The 20,024-nt window shown below is 47.4% G+C and overlaps 6 protein-coding genes and 2 non-coding genes across 8 annotated transcripts; 3 read left to right on the plus strand and 5 right to left on the minus strand.

Moving 5' to 3' along the window:
• Window positions 1-2,635: 2,635 nt before the first annotated feature.
• CLUP02_09004 (MGT family Glycosyltransferase) lies at window positions 2,636-3,829 on the plus strand (the record flags this gene model as incomplete). The annotated part of the gene is made up of 1 exon (XM_049287985.1): window positions 2,636-3,829. One exon carries the CDS (start codon window positions 2,636-2,638, stop codon window positions 3,827-3,829), a length of 1,194 nt encoding a protein of 397 aa, XP_049145129.1.
• Window positions 3,830-4,268: 439 nt separating this feature from the next.
• On the minus strand, window positions 4,269-5,601 carry CLUP02_09005 (aromatic prenyltransferase; the record flags this gene model as incomplete). The annotated part of the gene is made up of 2 exons (XM_049287986.1): window positions 4,269-4,416; window positions 4,469-5,601. The coding sequence occupies 2 exons, from the start codon at window positions 5,599-5,601 to the stop codon at window positions 4,269-4,271; spliced, it is 1,281 nt and encodes a 426-aa protein (XP_049145130.1).
• Window positions 5,602-7,274: 1,673 nt separating this feature from the next.
• On the plus strand, window positions 7,275-8,987 carry CLUP02_09006 (cytochrome P450; the record flags this gene model as incomplete). The annotated part of the gene is made up of 4 exons (XM_049287987.1): window positions 7,275-7,304; window positions 7,361-7,592; window positions 7,655-8,771; window positions 8,822-8,987. 4 exons carry the CDS (start codon window positions 7,275-7,277, stop codon window positions 8,985-8,987), a joined length of 1,545 nt encoding a protein of 514 aa, XP_049145131.1.
• Window positions 8,988-9,783: 796 nt separating this feature from the next.
• CLUP02_09007 (Upc2 protein) lies at window positions 9,784-10,998 on the minus strand (the record flags this gene model as incomplete). Its single annotated transcript, XM_049287988.1, has 1 exon — window positions 9,784-10,998. The coding sequence occupies one exon, from the start codon at window positions 10,996-10,998 to the stop codon at window positions 9,784-9,786; it is 1,215 nt and encodes a 404-aa protein (XP_049145132.1).
• Window positions 10,999-11,638: 640 nt separating this feature from the next.
• On the plus strand, window positions 11,639-16,246 carry CLUP02_09008 (alcohol dehydrogenase GroES-like domain-containing protein; the record flags this gene model as incomplete). The annotated part of the gene is made up of 17 exons (XM_049287989.1): window positions 11,639-11,748; window positions 11,845-12,243; window positions 12,312-12,317; window positions 12,381-12,423; window positions 12,479-12,589; window positions 12,693-12,790; window positions 12,869-13,091; window positions 13,164-13,364; window positions 13,422-13,469; window positions 13,529-13,616; window positions 13,696-13,816; window positions 13,893-14,032; window positions 14,205-14,642; window positions 14,703-15,525; window positions 15,702-15,798; window positions 15,865-15,974; window positions 16,117-16,246. 17 exons carry the CDS (start codon window positions 11,639-11,641, stop codon window positions 16,244-16,246), a joined length of 3,186 nt encoding a protein of 1,061 aa, XP_049145133.1.
• Window positions 12,199-12,270, minus strand: CLUP02_tRNA129. Its single transcript has one exon. It is a non-coding gene; the product is annotated as a tRNA-Ala (tRNA).
• On the minus strand, window positions 12,278-12,383 carry CLUP02_tRNA128. The gene has a single exon. It is a non-coding gene; the product is annotated as a tRNA-Val (tRNA).
• A 1,759-nt stretch (window positions 16,247-18,005) lies between the features above and the next one.
• On the minus strand, window positions 18,006-18,588 carry CLUP02_09009 (glutathione-dependent formaldehyde-activating enzyme; the record flags this gene model as incomplete). Its single annotated transcript, XM_049287990.1, has 2 exons — window positions 18,006-18,256; window positions 18,315-18,588. The coding sequence occupies 2 exons, from the start codon at window positions 18,586-18,588 to the stop codon at window positions 18,006-18,008; spliced, it is 525 nt and encodes a 174-aa protein (XP_049145134.1).
• Window positions 18,589-20,024: the final 1,436 nt, after the last annotated feature.

Consider the following 20,024-nt stretch of genomic DNA (forward strand, 5'->3'; position numbering starts at 1 on the left):
TATATTACTAAATTCGGATATATAAGTATAATACGAAATTATTTAATAATAAGCTAGGTTATATAAGTTACTTTTTATTAACGAGCGCTCTTATATAATTACGAGAGATTATAATTAGTTATTTAAAGTGTTAATTATAGTAGTTAGACCGTATTATATAGATCTTAATGAGGTGACTTTTAATTTATAAAAAAAAGAAGAGCTAGGGGAAATTATATAATTTATAATAGAGGTATAGGAAATTATCCTTAACGAAATCGTCGTAGTAGTATTAATAGATAATAAGGAAGAGGAAATTATTAAAAGGGTATTAATATTACTAACGAAACGTTGCGAAAGACTACGATAGTAAGCCCTAACGCAGTAATTTATTATTAATAACGAGGTAATTAATATTTTTTATATAATAAAAGAAAAAGCCGATTTTAAACTAGTAGTTAAATTACATAAAGAAGGCGTAATTATAACTATTAGAAAGCTATATAAGGGATTAGATCTTATTAAAATAAATACTTTTTATAATTAAGGGGTCTATCGATTTATTTTATATAATTTAGAAAAATATATAAACCTCTATATATTTAAATTATAAATAGTTCGTAAGATTAAAAGGAAAGGAATACCCTAGCTATATAAGAAGTTTAAATACGTAATTTAGGGGTATAGCGATATTAAAAAAGTAACGCTACTTATATAATTACTTATTATTTAGTACTATAACTAACGATTAATAATAGTACTAATAATATTACTACGGAAGAAGGGATATAAGATTTAGAGCCGTGATATTACTTAGGCTTATATTTAATTAGCTATAGGGCTTATAAAGAAAATCTTAGCCTATTTACCAAAAGAAATAGCTAGTAAGTACTTAAAAAGTACGATTATTAAAGTACTTGAGCTACTATATAGGCTCGTAAAATTAGGTACTTATTAATAAGTTATATACTACGATTTTTATATTAATTAACTATTAATAATTACTTTTATATACGACCCGTGCTTACTAATTGCGGAGTATAAAAGTAACTAATTTAGGATTATCGGAATATAAATTAACGATATATTAGGCTTATTTAATATTAACTTTATAAAAAAAGAGGATAAGGAGCTTTAAAAAGCGGGCTTCGTAGCAAAGCTAAAAAAGGTTTTTATAATTAATACCCCCCTAGTATTTAATAGCGGGATTTTTATAATTAAAAAGGAAACTATTATTTTTTAATAAAAGGGGTAAGGTAAGAAGATTAACCTTATTAATCCGAACGTAATTAATATTAAAAAGTAGTATAAGGCTAAGCTTATGTAAAGGGTATATATTATAAATATTTATTAGCCTAAGGCGACTTTTAATTACGCTAAGGTAGTATAGGCTATAAATTTAATTAAACAAAACGTTAAAATATTTAATAAGTAGCTTAAGTAGTAATAAACGAATCTTAATTAAAGTCTCGTTTATTACTTAATCGACTTTATAATTAATAAGCTCTATATCTTTATTAATAAGTTATTTACGAATAATAACGACCTTATTTTATAATTAGGGTATATTATTATCTTAGCTAATAAGAATATAAGTAAGAGCGAATTTATTATATATAATAATATAATTTACTATTCGTTAACTAAAAATAAGTAAGTAACGAGAAGTATATTAGCGTTAGAGGTCTATAGTATAATTAACGGCGTTAATCTTTTTTATATAATTTTAATAACGCTAAAGAAAATTACTAATCGAATTAACCTTTTACTTATTCTAACGGTTATTTATATTAATTCTTATTCGCTATACGAATGCTTTATTAAATTAGGAACGACGAAGGAAAAGAGGTTTATAATTAATATTATAGCCTTTAAGTAATTATATAAAAAGCGCGAGATATTTAAAATCCGTTAAATTAATAATTAAAATAACCTCGTAAACGTTTTTATAAAAGTAGTACTAAATAAGGGATTAGAGTAATTTATAAGTAGTAAAAAAGTTATTATATAAATAGAGGGATAGGTTATATAAAAAGAATAGAGAAAAGGGGGAAAAAGAGATAACTTAATAAACGGGCCCGAGGTTAAATTATACCTCTAATTATAATAATTAAATTAATAAAAAAAAAGTTAGTATTAAATTAGAAGTTTAATTCGACCGCGGTATATAACCGACTGCGCAGGGGCTAATTAGGGGCCCTATTTATAATTATCGTAGCTAGCCTAACTTATAATTAGAACCTCTTTTTTACACCTACTACGTAAATATTTATATAGTTTAATTAATCTCTTTATCAACTACGGTTCGAACTAACTACCTTATAATAGGGATACTAATATTAATAAATCGACACGGATGGACGAATCAGGAGCTTTAGAGTTTGAGGCATATCGATAGATTCATAATACCTGCTAGATATAATAACTATGTGCCTCTGTTTCGTGCTACAATACCAACTGAATCCGCTAGGTATTCGTCCAATCACCAAATCCAACAGATCATCACCATAGCATTGTTCAACTACACCGCCCCGTGAACGCGATGCACCTTTCAACACCAGACGAAATGGCCACGGCTACGGCTACGACCACGAAAACTCGTCGACCGCTCAAATTCTTGTTGCATTGTTTCTCCGCCACCGGCCATGTTTTGCCAATGCAGGCCGTCGCCAGGGAGCTGGTTGAACGTGGCCATGAAGTCGTTTGGACTACCATAGCACCCCAGGAGCAACGAGTCCTTGCATCGGGGGCGAGATTCATTACCGCGGAGGAAGTAGTGAAAGTAGATGCCAACCTAGAGGGCGCCAATCCGAAAGACATGGCCGAGACGGCAGAAGTCATGTTCCGAGGGCGCGTTACGGCACAAGTCGCTGATATCCGTCGTGTCCTCAAGACGTTCAAGCCGGACTTTGTTCTCACTGACGCTCTGCCTCAGGGCGTCGCAGCGCTCTACGAGCTGGGCGAGATTCCTCATTACGCAACTCTGGGGGTTGTCCCGTTGTATCTGCCCGACATAGGGCCTGAGCCCATCGAGCATGCTGCTCAATCTGCTCTAGGAATGCTCATCAGTCAACCACAACTAGTCCTGCCCACGATCAACCCAGAGAGAGAGAAGCTCGGGCTGCCCGCCCTCAAAGTCACAGACACGTACTCTTACAGTCCTTTCCTGCACATCCAGGCTTCGTGTCCTTCCCTGGAATTCCAGGAGGGCCCCAAGCCTATTCTTCCTCAGGCTCAGTATGTCGGACCTCTGGTTACACGTCTTGGAGGTGCAAGTGTTGGTATGCCAACGTGGTGGCAAGATGTTCTCGACGCCAAATCCATTATTGGAATCACACAGGGCACGTTTGCCATGGACCCGACGTCACTTATCATTCCCGCCATCAAAGCGCTTCAGGACGACAAGAGTCACTTGCTGGTTGTGCCGTCGAAACTCGCCGACGAGATCCGCGATAAGGTCAAGATCGAGAATAACGTCCGTATCGCGGATTGGGTTCCCTATGACCTCCTCCTTCCACGCTGCCGTCTGCTCGTGACGAATGGTGGATACGGCAGTGTTACGCAAGCCCTTTCACACGGCGTCCCTCTCGTCTGCGCCGGAACTTCGGAGGACAAGAAGGACACAGCTGCGCGAGTGACTTGGGTTGGTGCGGGTATTGATCTGAAGACCGATACTCCCTCAGTAGACCAGGTTCGCGATGCAGTGCACAAGGTGCTCAATGAGACAAGTTACAAGGAGAATGCGACGAGAATTGGAGAGGAGCTCAATGCACAGGGTGGTGCCAAAAGAGCGTGCGATTTGTTGGAAAAGGCGGCGGTAGAGCTAAGCGCCCCGACGGGGGAAATATAGATAGAAAACCCACGAAGAATAGAATAATGTCGTAGATTCCCTACAAGAATTGATAGAGTTTGAAATCAACAAGCTGTGACATGACGACAGCAGACTTTGTTCTCGTAGAGTCCCATTCTGTTTGCGTCACACGTGTGGTAATTTACGAACCCAGTCAATTTTCTGCCTGTCAGCGTTTTGCCAAGAAGTGATACAACGTTGTACGCTGACATCGTGCAGATAACGCGGAGTCTAAAAAACCAAATTTAACACCACTTTTGAACACGGACCAAACGTTCGTCCCGACGGGAAGCTCGGACTTTACGACATGCAAATTCATGCTAACAAGTGATTTGAAATAATGAGCGAATAGGGATAATCAACATCATAAACTGTATCGGATATCAAGTAATAAAGAATAGCTACACCACCACGCAACAGCTTAGTATCTCATCACTCATTATGATGGCCTCCGAGCCTGAATCATGTCCTTCTCGCAGTCAAACGACTGGGGGCTGAGATATGTCACCACCCTTAATTGACCCTTGGCCAGAGCACATCCGACATAGTAATGACTGCCACAACGAGTTTCCAGAGTTTTGCGCCCACTAAGAGACTCGTTAGCAATTGCAAGCGATGAGTGGATTGGGAGGATCTTACAAGATATCATTCAGGGCTTGTTCGTAGTTGTCCATCATTGAGTCCGACCGACGGGTAGAGAAGAACTTGCGAAGGCGGGCAAGAACGTCTACGTCATTCTTGCTAAAATAGTTGGGAGAAATGTACACCTTTGGTGAAATCGCTCTACCACATCCGAGGGTGTAGTAGAAGCCCGGTGATGCACGTCCGGGGGCGTCATCATCGAGAACATCTGGTGCGTCCGCTAAGAAGGTCTTCCAAAAGTCCTTGAGGTCGTCAATCGCCTCGCCCGACATATCTAGCTTGCCCCCGGGGGTCAGACAGTCCATCATATACTCGAAGGTTGTATGCTTTGCTCTGATGTACACCTTGATGCGAGCGTCTTTCGGTGCAAGGCAGTCGATGGCGAGGATGCCCGTCTCGAAGCTGTACTTCTTTGTGCCTTCTCTAAGGAATTCCAGGAGGGGTTCGGCACCGAGTGATTTGAACTGGTCGGTCGGGAGGCTACGAATAGACTGCTCCACGAGCTCGAGGTTTGTGATGCCGAGCTCTTCGGCCTTAAGCCCGGGATAGATATAGATCTTCATGACGGGTCCGCTCTTCTCGATGTCGAGGGCCACTACTGTGCCTGCCTTTGGCGTTGTCTCTTCGATGAAGCAGTCCACGGTCTTTGTCCGCGTACCATGGGACAGGATTTGTCTTGTGAAGTGGTTGTACCATTCCAGGTCCAGGTTGGAAACCAGCTTTTGTTGCTGAAGCTTGAAGATCCAGTCGTTTGTTGCGTGTCTGTTGAGGGGGTCGAGCTCTGTGCCAGCGTGAAGGCCAATGGGCTCGAAAGAGTAGCGAACGACAGCTTGGTTGTCGCGGCCCCATTCCCAACTAAAGTCAATGGGAGTAGAGTCTGGTGTCCCGGGACTTCTCCATCTTCTGACATTGCCATGGCAGTCTGGTGAGGGGCCGAGCTCAGGAGCGACGAAGAGGGAGTAGAAGTTGAGCTCGCGGTACTGGTCTGCTGCGCTGTAGCCGGCGTATTTCAGGAGCTTAGAAAACATGCGCCCTGTCTTGTCCCACCAGAATTGGGAATCGTCGTCCCTGAACCGCAAGACGGAGTTCAGAAAGTCCCAGGGCTCATTTGACATGATCATTTCACCCATACTGAATATGATACCGCGGCGCAGGACGTAGTGATTGGAGCAAAGTAAGGTGAGAGGCAAAAGTCGAGGCGCAAGAGCGAGGGCGAAGGCAGCTCAGCAGAACTCCCAGACGATCTAGCTGGTGTTATATCACATGTCTCAGCGTAAACCCCGCGACAGCAGTCACTATAATGGCCCCTCAGCTCCCGCCACTTTGCCATCCCAACGCCATCGAGGTATATCCGTAGGTGAGGACTCTTGCCTAGCTCATTGGTTCATCTGATGCGGATGTTGATAAGGTACTGGGGTTCAGAGTCGTCGACTCGTGGGATTGCAAGGTAAATGTGTGGCATGGGCCCGTCAAGTTTCGTGATAACTTGGACCGACCAGGGGATCCTGGACGCTCCACGACGGCAGCGCGGTTTCCAAGGTCGATGCTCGCCTGATGGCGGATGCATGCCGGCGGGAGCCCTCTACGAGACCGAGTCAAGTCATGCTGAACATCAAGATGAAATACATTTTAGTCACATCCTACTTTTCACCCATCCGCGCTTGTAAAGGGACTACATCTAGAATATCTGTTGGTCGGATTACGTCTCGGTTGCTACGACTTCTTGCCTCCTTCTGACAGGCTCCATACGGACATTGATACAGCCGAGAGCCTGCACGATATGAGGGGCAAAGGTAATCTCTATACGAACTCATTTTCGGAGCAGCGTTTTATGCTAAATATCTAACGGCTGCGTATTCCAAGAAAACGCGACTCTTGATCTCCACTAATTAGCATACATGGCCTGATGACCATAAGGAGTGCTCCGGCACCCAGGACTATGCACGACTGAAGGTCGGAATTGGGGGAGATAAGCCAAACTGCCCGCTCGAAGCCCCTCGTTATAGGGATGTTTCGAAACAGGTGTATCCTGTTGCTGATCAATACATGGACTTAATTACAATTGCTTATACGACGGCTATAGAATCCTGCGTACACTATCTCATTGACTAAGCACCTTGGCACGACCGTTGGAGGCTTGCCTTGCCGCGAGCTTGCCGCTCAGATCGCAGTAATGCAATCTTGTCATTCTAAGTGAGGAAGACTCCACAAATCGAAGCTTTGGTATCTATCATATCGGCACGATAAACCGGGCCCGGCACTTGTTCAAAGTATAATAAATTGACCTGGACTGTCGACGAGTCATGGCACACTCCACGATTACCCCAGAAGCCAAGATGAGCATCGACGTCGGCCTGCCAAGAAGGGAAGCAAGCTCAAACACCTTCGGGCTTATCCGCTCTCATTCCCAATGCTTCGGCCGTGGGGTTACGCTAACAGTGGAACATATCAACCGAAAGCTCAAGCATTGCTTAATTGGAAAAGATAAGTACAATTGGACCGCGTACGATTCGTTTCCTTGATAGGGACTTACCATCTGACTCGTGATGCGGGCGTAAAGCGATCCGACGAGTACCGCTATGCGTCATATCGTCGAACAGTCGCCCCCCTTTGGGGTCTTTTGGGGTTGCCATGCCGTCTTTTCCACATCCCGATTTCCTCCTTGTATGAACCCTCGTGCTCTCTCGTGGGAGACTCGCCCTGCCCTGTTGCTCTTTTGATTCAATTGTTTCATCAACAACCCCTCGCCAGCAATAATACGACCAGCGGGGTCTCACGACCACAACTGACCAAGGTGGTAAAAATGGCGCTTCTGGGACTTCTAGCTCTCGCAGTAGGTATGGTCATGAGACTGGCAGAGACAGACTACTGATTCAGGGCACCTTGCAGGCATTCTTGGGAGTAGTGGCAAAGTGCGTTTACAATGCCTTTCTACACCCACTCAGCCGCTACCCCGGTCCGAAGCTCGCCGGTGTGACGAGGGCATATTATCTGTTCTTTGACGTTCGCGGGGTAAGCCACTGGAAGGTCAAGGAGTGGCACGAGAAGTATGGAGAAGTGATTCGTATCGCCCCCGGCGAGCTGTCTTACACTTCTGGTCAGGCTTGGCAAACGATATATGGTACGTTCAGAAGGATCAGCATCGTCTTGGCGCTCAGTCATTTTAACGCAACGCCTACTTAGGCTTCCCCAATAAGGAGGGCACAGGTAACTTTGAGAAAGATGCTCAGTGGTGGAACAAGAATGTCAACGGCGTCGAGAATATTCTCACAGCCGACGATGCCGGCCACAAGCGTATGCGCAGGCTCCAGAATCCTGCCTTTTCGGACAAGGCCCTCAAGGCTCAAGAGTCCGTCATCACCGGCTATGTCAAGCTTCTCATCCATAAGCTCCACGGGCAGGCGTCCAGTGGGAGCGCAGAGTCCGCGGCTGTCGTGGACATGAACTCCTGGTACAACTTTACCACCTTTGACATTATTGGCGACTTAGCCTTTGGCGAGCCATTCTATTGTCTGCGCGATGCTAAGTGGCACTGGTGGCTGCATGCTGTCTTTGATATCTTCCAGGCTGGGACCTACCTTCGTGCTGCTCGTCGATTCCCGTCACCGCTGTCTGAGATGCTTCTGCTTCTCATTCCCCGCCGCCTCATCAAGACGAGAGTGGCCCAGTTCCAGTTTGGTGTTGAGCGTGTGAACCGCCGTCTTGAGCAAGAGACTGATCGTCCCGACTTCAGTAGGCTCACATCTGCTAACTTCAATCAAGGCAGGTTGCTAACGGGATCCATAGTGTACTACATCTTGCAAGGGAGCGATGATAAGGGCATGTCAACCGAGGAGATCTATGCCGCTGCCCAGGTCCTTATCGTCGCCGGCAGTGAGACTACAGCGACAGGTCTGACCGCAGCCACCTATCTCCTCTGCGAGAACCCGCAAACACTGGCCAAACTCACTTCAGAGATCCGTAACACTTTTGAGAACGAAGACGACATTACCATCCAGAGCACAGCTGGACTGAGCTACCTCAACGCTGCCATCGAAGAGGCCCTTCGACTGGGACCTCCCGGCCCTGGAACATTTCCTCGCGTGGTCCCTGATGGCGGAAGAATGGTCTGTGGACAGTTCGTCCCTGCCGGGTACTCAGTCGGCGTTCACCACCTGGCCATCAACCGATCGCCGATTCACTTCAGTAAGCACGATGAGTTTCATCCCGAGAGATGGCTCGGGGACCAGAAGTTTGAGTCGGACCAGAAGTTAGCAGCCCAGCCATTCTCATTCGGGCCAAGGAACTGTATTGGAAAGAAGTAGGTCTCAGACCCCTCCTTTGAGTGAATGTGACTGACCAACTTCATAGTCTGGCTTATGCCGAGATCCGGACAATCATTGCCCGCGTTGTGTGGAACTTTGACATGAAGTTACACGCTGATAGTGCAGGCTGGTTAGGGAGGCAAAAGATGTTTACTACCTGGCACAAGACAGAGATGAAGGTGTATCTTTCCGCACGGGCAAAGTCACCATAAATGGGCATAGGCATGACTCCTTCTGAGAAAAGCTTTCTGTGATCTTTTATTAGCAAGGACCTAGTCACTATGCCTGCCACGATGAACCTGAGCCAGATGTCAATACGGCGTGAAGATTGGTCTGGGGTTTTTTCAGTATGGTCGTTCAATGTTACAAGGGAATGAAGCGTGTACATATTACTCGAGAACCCTAAATCACATACCTTTACATTCTGCAAGCAATATCTCATCCGTGTCTTCACTCGCTGCTAGCACCAAGTTTCCATGAGCGAGCACGGCATTGTCATGCAGAGGCACATTGGTCTGGGCCCCCTAGGGCTTGGACGGTGTCGTTGTATCGAAGTAGTGCATTATAATTTGGGTGGAGAACTGCAGCAGAGATAGAATCATGTAATCCTGCTTCTCCTGGTCTTCCAGGCAGAGCTGACGAATACTCAGGCTGCTTCACTCCTTGTTGGAAACACGTGGGCGGGACCCTCACAGATCGTGCCGAAGCCAGCATGATCCCGCCCCATGAGCTTGCTCCGTACTACATGTAGCTTATACAGTGGTCCTTTGTTACCATAATTCAAGAGAAATGCAGCATGGGTCTTTGATAGGTGGGGATGTGCAGCTGCTAAAGTAAGACTTCGTGGGGTTGGCAGCATTTAAGTTTAGATGTAGCCTGTCACAATTGAGCACAGGACGAAGATAGCTGTCATCCGGCCTCGATCCACGCCTCAAACTGGGCGAAGAAAGCTGATTCTTGGATACTAATCCCCATCACTCGCCTCACGGACCTTTATTCATGACGAGCTCAAGTTGGGCCTGATATCGAAATTACAGGGGCTTCTGTCATCTCCTTTGGCCACGCCAATAGCTCCCCCCAATACGACCCAAGATGAGCTGCAATGGACCTTACGAGGTTCTGTCCCGCGGCCCCGAACGCCCAGCAGTCTCTCGCCTTATGCATCAACACGCCCCAATATGCCAGCACCACCAACGCCTCGGGCCGTCTTTGGTCGAGCAGGCTGACGTACTCGGCTGGAACCCGGATTGACCACTCCTGTACAGTGCTGTACCGCCGACCTGCAGGTATGTCTGTGTTGCGATGAATGTCGAACATGAGCTGCAGGTGCTCGACTGCTTCCTGGCACGCCGCCTTGGATGCATCGTTGAGGTCGCTCGATTCAAAGAGGCGCAACAGATGTCTACATTCGTTGCCTGTCTCGTACCGTTCTCTTCTGATGATCATGTTCTGCACGAAGCGGCTCCCTGCACCTAGATGGGTATCAAAGTGAAACCGGAGCCTGTCCCACGAGCCCCCTACGACGCTCCGAACGACCCGATGGAGGCCCATGCAGTGGACTAGCTTATCCAGAGTGACTGGAAGATCAGCGGGTATCGAGAACGTGTCGAAGAGAACGTGTTGACCGAGCCAGGTGGAAAACAGGAATACTGTAAGGAAGTCTTCATCAGACAGATCGCCGTCAGCCACCGTAAAACGTGAAAGGCTTCTCGTCTGTAGTCGTGTTGCTTCGCTGCGATAGAAAGCCTGATCTTCTCCCGGCAAAGTGCTCTTGTGTGCTGCAGCTATAGCTAGAAGCTCGTCCATCAGAAATGACACCCGGAAGGCTTGCTTCAGTGACATTTGCTGGTACTTTTGTCGCGTGAGAGTATCGCCGAACCCTTGGTTGTAGCCCAAGTTATGCTCGAAATGGTATAGCAACTCCATGTGCCGGAGATCGTATGGCTCTGTCGGCACATGGCTATTACGGCAAGTCGCTTGCTCCGGGGTGATGGGCACCGCCGGGCTTGCTGTTGATGACCCTATTGATGTTGCTGGGCTCGGACATTGGTACGAGAACGTGGACGATGATGGTACTGCCGCCTCAGTGTCGAGGTATGAGCATCTCCTGAGAGCAGTCGTGCAGTTGACGCATGCCGGCCGGGACTCGTCGCATTTTACATGACGTTGCTTACACTCTTTGCACCCAAATCTTGACTTTCGATGAGGTGTCCGCTGGCGCATTTTGCCAAGAGCCTCCGGTGACAGGCGGGCGAAGTAGCGTAATCAAAACTGCCAATGTTCCTCGAGGAGTTTTCACTCCCAACCTTCGGGCGAATGTGAAGCAAAAGCAGCCCGTCTGATGCGAATACACTGAGATGGAATGGCTTCAAGAAGCAAGAAAGAAATCAAGCCACCGAATGAATTATTACCGGAAACATGACCGGGAAGGGCAGAAAGACTCCTTTAAAGTCTCGGTCCAATCTCAAGCCCCGCTAACAAGCATATCCCTGGACCACGCACTGTGCGACCGAAGACGCCTTTTCAGCTCGCTCGACTTCATGGAGTGAGTGGCAGTGTATGATTCTGACGAGATTGCGATTACTAGAGAACGTTGATGTCGCGAAAAGAAGTTCAAGATGATCAGAGATTTTATACTCAGCTGTCCTGCGTCAAATATCTGAAGAAACCGTGAAGGCATAATCATCCGTACAGAATTCGAAATACGCGTATATCGTGAGCTGCTAGCGAGATCTCGTAATGTCCGTTTGTCCAAAGGTGGTTTCGTTGGACGGTTCGTCTGATGATTGGTCGAACTCAAAGTGACAACCCATGAAGAGAAGATGCAAGCAAGCCGACGTTGTTCATGTAATTAGCTATAAATATGCAACATTCTACGTATGCCTCGAAGATTCAGGCATCACTTCAGCAGAACAATGAAATATCTTCATTTGTAACGCCATCCACAGTCCGGATGTATCAGATCGTCACTGGGTGACACGCCTCGAAGAAGCTCAGCGCCTGCCTTAGCGTCCGTCGTATTTATCCCTGCGCGTACTGTAAAGTGAGCGATTGGACAGTCGATGGCAGTCCAAACCCGAACCAATTAGAGCCTTCTGAGTACGGACTGGTCCACAATGTCGGTGGGCACCAGTGTCCTCAATATTCTGATTCACGGACATCCATGGTGTTATTGCCCTCTGTCTCCCATTATGAACCCGAGTTGAATGCTGGCAGATTGTCTTATTCTCCTTCTATCTCTTCAACTCATAAACTTTTCGGTCCAAGCATTTCCTCTAGTATGACAAAGACTTCTCAACGGGAAAAAGATTTGTCTTCAAATAGAGTAGCCTCTCGCCCACACCTACGGAAACCACCACCGCGACATCAAAAACAACGTCACTACACAATCTTGAAGTCCAGCCCACCATTACGACAAAAAAATGGACGATCTGGGAATCGAACCCAGGACCTACCGCATGCTAAGCGGTCATTATACCACTAAACCAATCGCCCGGGAAGATGATCTAGCCCGGACTTGAACCGGAGACCTTCAGTGAACAGTGAGATCATCGTGAGAGAGTCTCAACTTGTTAGACTGACGTGATAACCAACTACACCACCAGACCATTTGAATTGTTGAAGGCGCGAGCGAGAGATTGCCCTAGTGTGGGTGGAATCGTGCCGCGTTGAGCCCTGGTGGAGTTGACAGCTCAACTCGCAGGCGGGAGCTCCGCACGGAAGACCCCCGAGTCCACAGATACCGGCCCGGCATTCAAATGATACCAAGCCCGAACCGAACGAGCCGGCTAATAAGGGACTTTGCTGTATAATGGTAGACAGACAAGAGGTCCTTTCCCCTTTCTTGTCCCAGTGGTTCCTCTTAAACTTGTCGCCAAGGCCTGGAGACAAAATAAGTAACTGAAGTGCCGCGCCAGTCGGGACCAGCTGGCAGTACTTTGCAGCTTGATTATCTAAGCAAATGCCAAGGGGTCGCTCTTCGGTGTTTCGCGCTCTCAGCCCGCCGGCCCATCACGTAACTTTCAGAAGTGAACCACCGAATCTCACCAGTTCATCTCACATCTCACTCTCATCTCACGTCCCCAATGTCCAGCGCTCAAGCAAACGAGACGACTTCGCTCTTGCCATCACGAAATACCCATCCCGATACCACCGCCGAGGAAACAGAAACAATGAGCAGCCAGGCCTTTTGGAGAGTCGGTGCCATCTTCGGCGCCACCGCCGTCGGTCTCGGAGCCTTCGGAGCCCACGGCCTGAAGAACCGCATCTCTGATCCCGCAAAGATTGCCAGCTGGTCCACCGCCGCTCACTATCAAGTGAGTTGCTCTCATCTTGTTTCACTTATCATCATCATTGAGATCAGTAGCTGACCCTAAGACAATCATTAGCTCGTCCATTCCGTTGCCATTCTCATCGCTCGATCCAACCCCCTCGCCGCCGGTCTTTTCACCGCCGGCGCGACCATGTTCAGCGGTAGCATCTACGCCCTTATCCTCAACCCTGATCTCAAGTTCCTCGGTCCCGTCACTCCAATTGGTGGCCTTGCTCTGATTGCTGGCTGGCTCGCCTTGGCTTTCACCAAGGGTCGCGTTCGTTTCTAAGCCTAAGCGCTTCCACTGAGATGAGGTCCATTGTTGTGCACTCAGTCTCCGACCCAGAGGAATGCAATTGACTCCATTCTTGTAATACTACCTGTACCATAGACACCTGAGTTGCTGCGCGCACCTTCGAATGCACATCCACTCCTCCTGAGACAGACTGTTCCTATTTGACTTATCATTCATGTCTTTACCCAAACCATGACTTTGATGGGCTCACGTGCCTTACGCGGGTACCTTCACGTCAGCTTCAACCCCTTCTCGTACGGACTTTCCAATCGAATATTAACAGGGGTAAGGGCCGTCAGTCGTTCATGCGTAGTTGCCGGGCGCCCTAACATGGAAGGGGTTGCTGTCAGCTTACCACAACCCCTGAGACTAAGAGCCGCCGGGGTAACACGGTCAGCCCTACGTGATATCGAATACAGGCTGCGCACCATCTTGTGTGAGGAAGAACTTCCGTTCAGCTTTCGCTAAACGTCTGACTAAGTTGAATTGGATAAATCGTACTCAAAGCAGCTTCACGGGGTTCATTCTTGGCATGGTTGCCTTTCTACATCGAGCATATTCGGTGATGACCCCTGTCCAGATGACGACGTTTGAGCCTGGGGAATTGGCTATTCATACTCAGGTGACATTTTCCGCCACCAAAATGACAAGTCGGGGATGATGGGGTTGAGAAAGGGGTCAGATATGTCCCATTCGGTTCTAAAAGGTACTCCTCTTCGCCTAGGAAAGAATGAGCATCTGACAAATCGTCTCTCGATCAATCGCGGCAAAGATCTATAAAGAGGCCCACAAAGGCAGATACCTGACAGAGCAATTACTGAGCTTTCTCTCATACCATTTCCAATTCCTCAAAAACAATAATCATGACCAATCATCAAACCTCACGCCCCAAGACCATGCGCGCCGTGGTCTGGGAAGGCAAACCCTATGAGATGGCTGTCAAAGCAGATATCCCACTCCCGCGTCTCGAGGAGCCAGAAGACGCCATCGTCCGCATTACCACATCTGCTATCTGCGGCACTGACCTTCACATCTACCATGGCATCATGTCCAGCGCCGAAGTGCCCTACCCCGTAGGCCACGAGGCTATGGGAATTGTCGAGGAAGTAGGGGATGCCGTCGACAATCTGCAAGTCGGTGATCGCGTTGTCGTCTTTGGCCTTCCCGAAGACGGTGTCATCGACACTGACAACCAGATCTTTCCTCAGCTTGGTGGATTCGGTCTTGGCAAAGACTTTGGCGACCTAGGTGGTCTCCAAGGTGGGTATCTGCGCCACTAATTACTACAAAAATATAGAATGAAACTAACTTTAATTCTAGCCGAGTACGTCCGCGTGCCCTTCGCTGACAGCTCCCTCATCAAGATTCCTAAAAAGCTCTCCGACAAGGAGTGGCTCTTCCTCAGCGACATCTTCCCCACCGCATGGGAAGGGCTGAACTGGTCGGGCTTCCAGCCAGGCGACTCCGTGGCTGTCTTTGGTGGCGGTCCCGTCGGCCTGCTCTGCGCCTATAGCGCCATCATTCGCGGTGCTAGCCTAGTCTACGTCGTGGACCACATTCCACAGCGCCTAGCCAAAGCCGCCAGCATCGGTGCCGTTCCCATCAACTTTACCAAGGGCGGTGCCTCGGCCTCGGAGCAGATATTGGCTCTCCGTCCCGGCGGCGTGAACCGTAGTGTCGACTGCTGCGGGCAGGAGTGCGTCAATGCCGAGCTGAAGCCGCAGCAAGATTACATCCTACGTGAAGCCATCGCCGTCACCTCTGTTGGCGGCGGGATCGGGATACCTGGCGTCTACTGGGCCCAGGAGAAGAGCGTGGGCGCGCCCAATGCAGATAAGATGAAGAAGAACCTCAGTCTACCGATGAGTGACTTTTGGATCAAGGCGCTGACGATGAAGAGCGGTATTGTTCAGGGGCAGCCGACGTTTGCTGCGCTAGTGAAGCTTGTCGAGAGCGGACAGGCTAGACCTGGTTTCATTGCTACGGCAGAGTACGACCTTGATGACGCTCCCAAGGCGTATAAGAGGTTTGATAAGAAGCTCGAAGTCAAAGTTTTGTTCCGTGGCGCTGGCAAGGAGGGGAGGGACGACTATGACTGGGATGAGGATGTGGAGTTGAAGAATCAGGGGGGCGCTGGAATGCGGTAAGCTTTATACCTGCGCTATGTTGGGACATGATACTCACGAAATGACAGGTCATCTGGGAGAGCCAAGAGAGCAAGATTGCTCTAGGATAAGCTCTTCTCTGGCGACGTAAGCTTGATGGAAGCTGGAATCTTCTCCATAAATAATGGTTGTCATTTTCAATGAATCGCAACAGGAGGAACCAGATAGTTTCATCGCAACGGTCCGCTGACTTCAATCTGAACGTCAAATTTCCCTCATACCTCTTTGCTGACCCTGAGACTTGTCCTATGGTATTCCTATTATGAATCCATACACGGTTCATCCAACTCGAGACCAGAGTTTTCACATTGTCAAAGACTTGTTGCGCTACTTCAACAAGTTGCATTGTGGCCCCTGCTTTCGAGTCAGAGGTTGGGTTTGCACCACTTACCTTGGTTGAGCTGAGGACTTGGGTGCCGCCACAATGGTATTTGCTATTACCTTGATGATACGGACCCATGATCACTCTGCAAACTTTGTCTCTCCATAATCTATTACCTTGAGAGCGAACTCGGGTGGCGCAAAGATTGATTTCCTGGTGTATAGATAGGCCCTCGACACTTGGACAGGGACAAGAATCGGTTCAGAGACCATCTCGCTGTTGTCATTCATGGAGACAAAAGCCTTGGCTTGATCTCTATCGTCTTCGATGATTCTACACTTCATGAATCCATTCTCTATTTCTTGCAAATCCTCTGATGAGCTGCAACGACCTGCTTTCACAACGCATATTTTAGTAGAAAGCCCCTCGACGGTAGACCTCGGTTCTCATTGCCCGAACGTACCTAACTAATGGTCATGTAGCTTTTCATTGCAGCGTTCTTCCCGTACTGATGGACTCCTCCTCTGAGACTCGCTCGGTTTTGAAGTACCGGAGCAATGACGGGCTATTTCAACGCTGGGGTATTTATACGGGACAGGTCGTAGGACCTAGACGAAGCCAGACTCGCACACAAACCTCTATCTTGCACCGACTTCCAACAGAACTCCTGTTTGAGATAATGGATCTCTTATCTCCAGATGATCTTTACTTTTTTCGACAGTCTTCGGCAATCTTTTTGCACGCCTTTTCCCACCGAACCTTTGCTAGATATCATAGTGAAGACTCATCTGCGGAGCCCGAAAGCAAGGACGTCGGAAAGTCCCTCATATCACGATTGATGACTGTCTTGATGGCCTGTCTACTGTTCTTGCGCCTGGCAGATTCGAAGAAACAGGCGGTATCTATCAAAGGACAAATTCAACAAAAGAGACAGATGCTGATGAGATTCGACGTTCGGCAGCTCTCGTACTCAGACAGAAAAGATTTTAGAGAGCGTGTCCGAAGGGGGGTTCTCTGCAAAGACTGCGCTTTGCGTGCGCCGAGAAGAAGATACAAAGGCTTAATCTGTATCGACGCCTTGTTCTGCCTATACTGCAGAACGAAGCACTTGAGATCTTGGTTCTCGGATGGAATGTCGACTCCAGAAACCCAGTTATGCATCCCACGGGAAGGGAAGCTAATTATCTGCCCACACTATCACCAGTCACTCAAAAAGATGTACAGGGACACACTTACAACAAGATTGGACTCCGATGATTATTACATTCAATTATTTGAATGCCAGCTATGCGCCCCGGTGTTCAAGCTTGGTGGCGGAATGGCCCCTGGCATTTACATGTCCCGTGGGACTTGGGTGCACGGTATTATCAAATACTATCAGCAACCCCTATTGATAGCACGATGGAAACTTCCCATCTGCAAGATCGGTCGAGGGGAGGTGCTCACCAAAGAGCGTCTTCAGCAATCTCTTCGGGGGCTACAGCCGCTCAGTCATTTTCTATGCCCTCACGTGGCTTTTGACGATACCTTTCTCATGCGGGCCTTCGAACAGGGATACTGTATCTGCTTTCAAAACCCCTCCGACCGGGGCAAGGTTTGGCACTGGCACAGTCCCGAAGTCTTAGGACTTTGCAGGTGCTGCGCGTGTCGTAATCGTTCTAACCCCGATTTGATGGGCAGATTCATGGCCGGCGGCAATGCATGTCGACATGTCGTCAGGTGCCCACGCTGCCCAACTGTTTATGAGTGGATTCTGGATGGGCGTCAGATCTTGCTTGAAAAGGAACAATCCGCTTTGCGTCTTTCCCTATCTCCTAACAGCGAGGGTAATTTCAGAGTTCGACCAAAGTTGGGCCAGCTGAGTCTAGAGAGTTGGATCAGGTGTCTTGACCCTTTGACATTCCGTGGCAATGAAGCCTCAAGGTTTCAGTTGTTTTGTATACGGGAAGGGTGTTCTAATGCTGTGCCTGAGATTTCGAGATGGGACAGTTTAGTTTGGGAAAGTCTCACCCCAATGATTATAGGAGACAATTGGGTATACTAGGATTGATTTACTTCATTTCATATCATCGCGCAACTTCAATGCTCGCCTATAAAGCAATCTTAGCTACATGTGTACTGCACACGTCTCACCATTCAACTGAAAGCGGGCTTCTGATCAGCACCCTTAACATCGACCAAGTACGAGACCCGATCCTTGCAGTAGAACTCAACGGCGGGCTTCCCTTCCAGGCTCGCCTTTCCCTCATCGAGACCACCGGCCTTGATGCACGTGACGTCGGCCATCAAGTCCAGCTCGGTATAAAGACTGGACCCGCAGTTGGAGCAGAAGAAGTGCCTGTTGTTCTTGCCCGAGTCGCCAGTGATGTCGTAGAATTTGGGCTCACCTAAATGACCGGGGTTTAGTGCATATTTAGGGAAGAATATTGGGGGAGCCTCTCGTACCTTGGGTGACCTTGAAAGATGTACGAGGAACGACGGCGTTGGAAGTGAAAGCTGAGCCGCTCCACTGTAATTCATTAGCTACATGTATGGACTTGATGAGAGTCCTGATATTGGGGTTTTCATACCTTTTGGCAATCTGTGCAGTGGCACAGGGCGGTGACTTGAGGGTCCTCTGCTTCTTATCAGCGTGGTTCACACGATGTTGCAATCGGGCCAGCCTACCAGTACTCTCGTACTTGATCGCCTTGCACATGCAGCTTCCCTTCAAACCCATTGTGTATAGTGACGTATGTACTGTTCAGTAATCAACGTGTAGAAAAAATGAGTAAAGGATGTAGTGAAGTTGAGATGTTTGGAACAGGCTGACTTTAACCGTTTGGGATGAGGGGGAATCTACAGTACAGAACGTCCGATCGCCGTTTTTATACGTGTTTGAGACTTTCGGCTAGCGTTAGTGCCGGCAACAAGGAAGCTGAGCTTTCTCCTCTTCCTCCTCCTCTTCTTCCCTGTCTGTCATGATTAGAGCATTGGATAAGATGGAGATGTGCGGGGTTAGTTCGCTGGTTAAGGTAAGCACGGTAAGGTAATAGGCGCCGTGGGGAGATGCATGGACCCTTTTCCTTTCAATGCTGTTCAATTGCTCCATCTATCGGCCTCTTGATTAGATCTCCGCGGGGGCGTTAGGCGAATCAAACCTTAGGTTTTCTCCAGTTTGCCCTGTTTGCTGACAGATCACCGTGGGATGCTGGAATGACGTTGCTGTCAATCCAAGGGCGCAAAGGATCCAAGTATTCATACCGGGTTGGAATTTTTCCCCCTGTCGGATTGGAAGTCCAATTCGACCGCGGCATACAGCCGACTGCGCAGGGGCCAATTGGGGGCCCTATTTACGATTATCGTAGCCAGCCTAACCTACGGTTAGAACCTCCTTTTTATACCTACGCAGATATTTATATAGTTTAATTAATCTCTTCGTTAACTACGGTTCGAACTAACTACTTTATAATAAGGATACTAATACTAATTAGTAATTAAACTTTATTATTATAAATCGGTAAAGTATCTCGCTATATAAAAAAGACGACTTTTTAATACCGCACGGGATAGGAGATTCGTACTAATTAACTTTATAGAAGTAGATAAAAAAGGAGGTAATTCTCGAATACCGCACGGAATTAAGTAATTATAGCCTTTTATTATTTATAAGAGGTCGACGTTTACTACGTTAAACTACGTTAATTAATAGAACTACTTAAGTAACTAGCCTTTTACTATCGCCCCGAGTAGCTTTTTTACTAAACGACTTTTCCGCGGCCGGCCCGTGATTAGAAATTAATTAAGGAAGCTATTTAGAGATTATAAAAAGCACGAGGCTTAAGAGGCTAGAAGTGTACGGGATAGTAGAAATTAGTAACTAGTAAAGATCCCGAGACTAATTACTATATCTTCTTATAGTAATATAAACGTCTATTACTACTATTATTAAAAAGAATTACTAAAACCTACCCTTTTTTATTAAATAAAAAGGAGGATCTTAGTAAGTATAATAGCTAGCGATCTAAAAGGGCAATAGTAATTGCTAAAAATAATAAAAACGAGAGTAGTAGCGAGACGGTAAGAGGAAGTAGGAATCTCCTAGACCCTAATAAATTCGTTAAGTAGTAAAAGTACGGATTTACTATAACCCGCGCGCAAATTAGATATATCCCC

Source organism: Colletotrichum lupini, chromosome 4 (assembly GCF_023278565.1).
Source record: "Colletotrichum lupini chromosome 4, complete sequence".
Lineage (NCBI taxonomy): Eukaryota > Fungi > Ascomycota > Sordariomycetes > Glomerellales > Glomerellaceae > Colletotrichum > Colletotrichum lupini.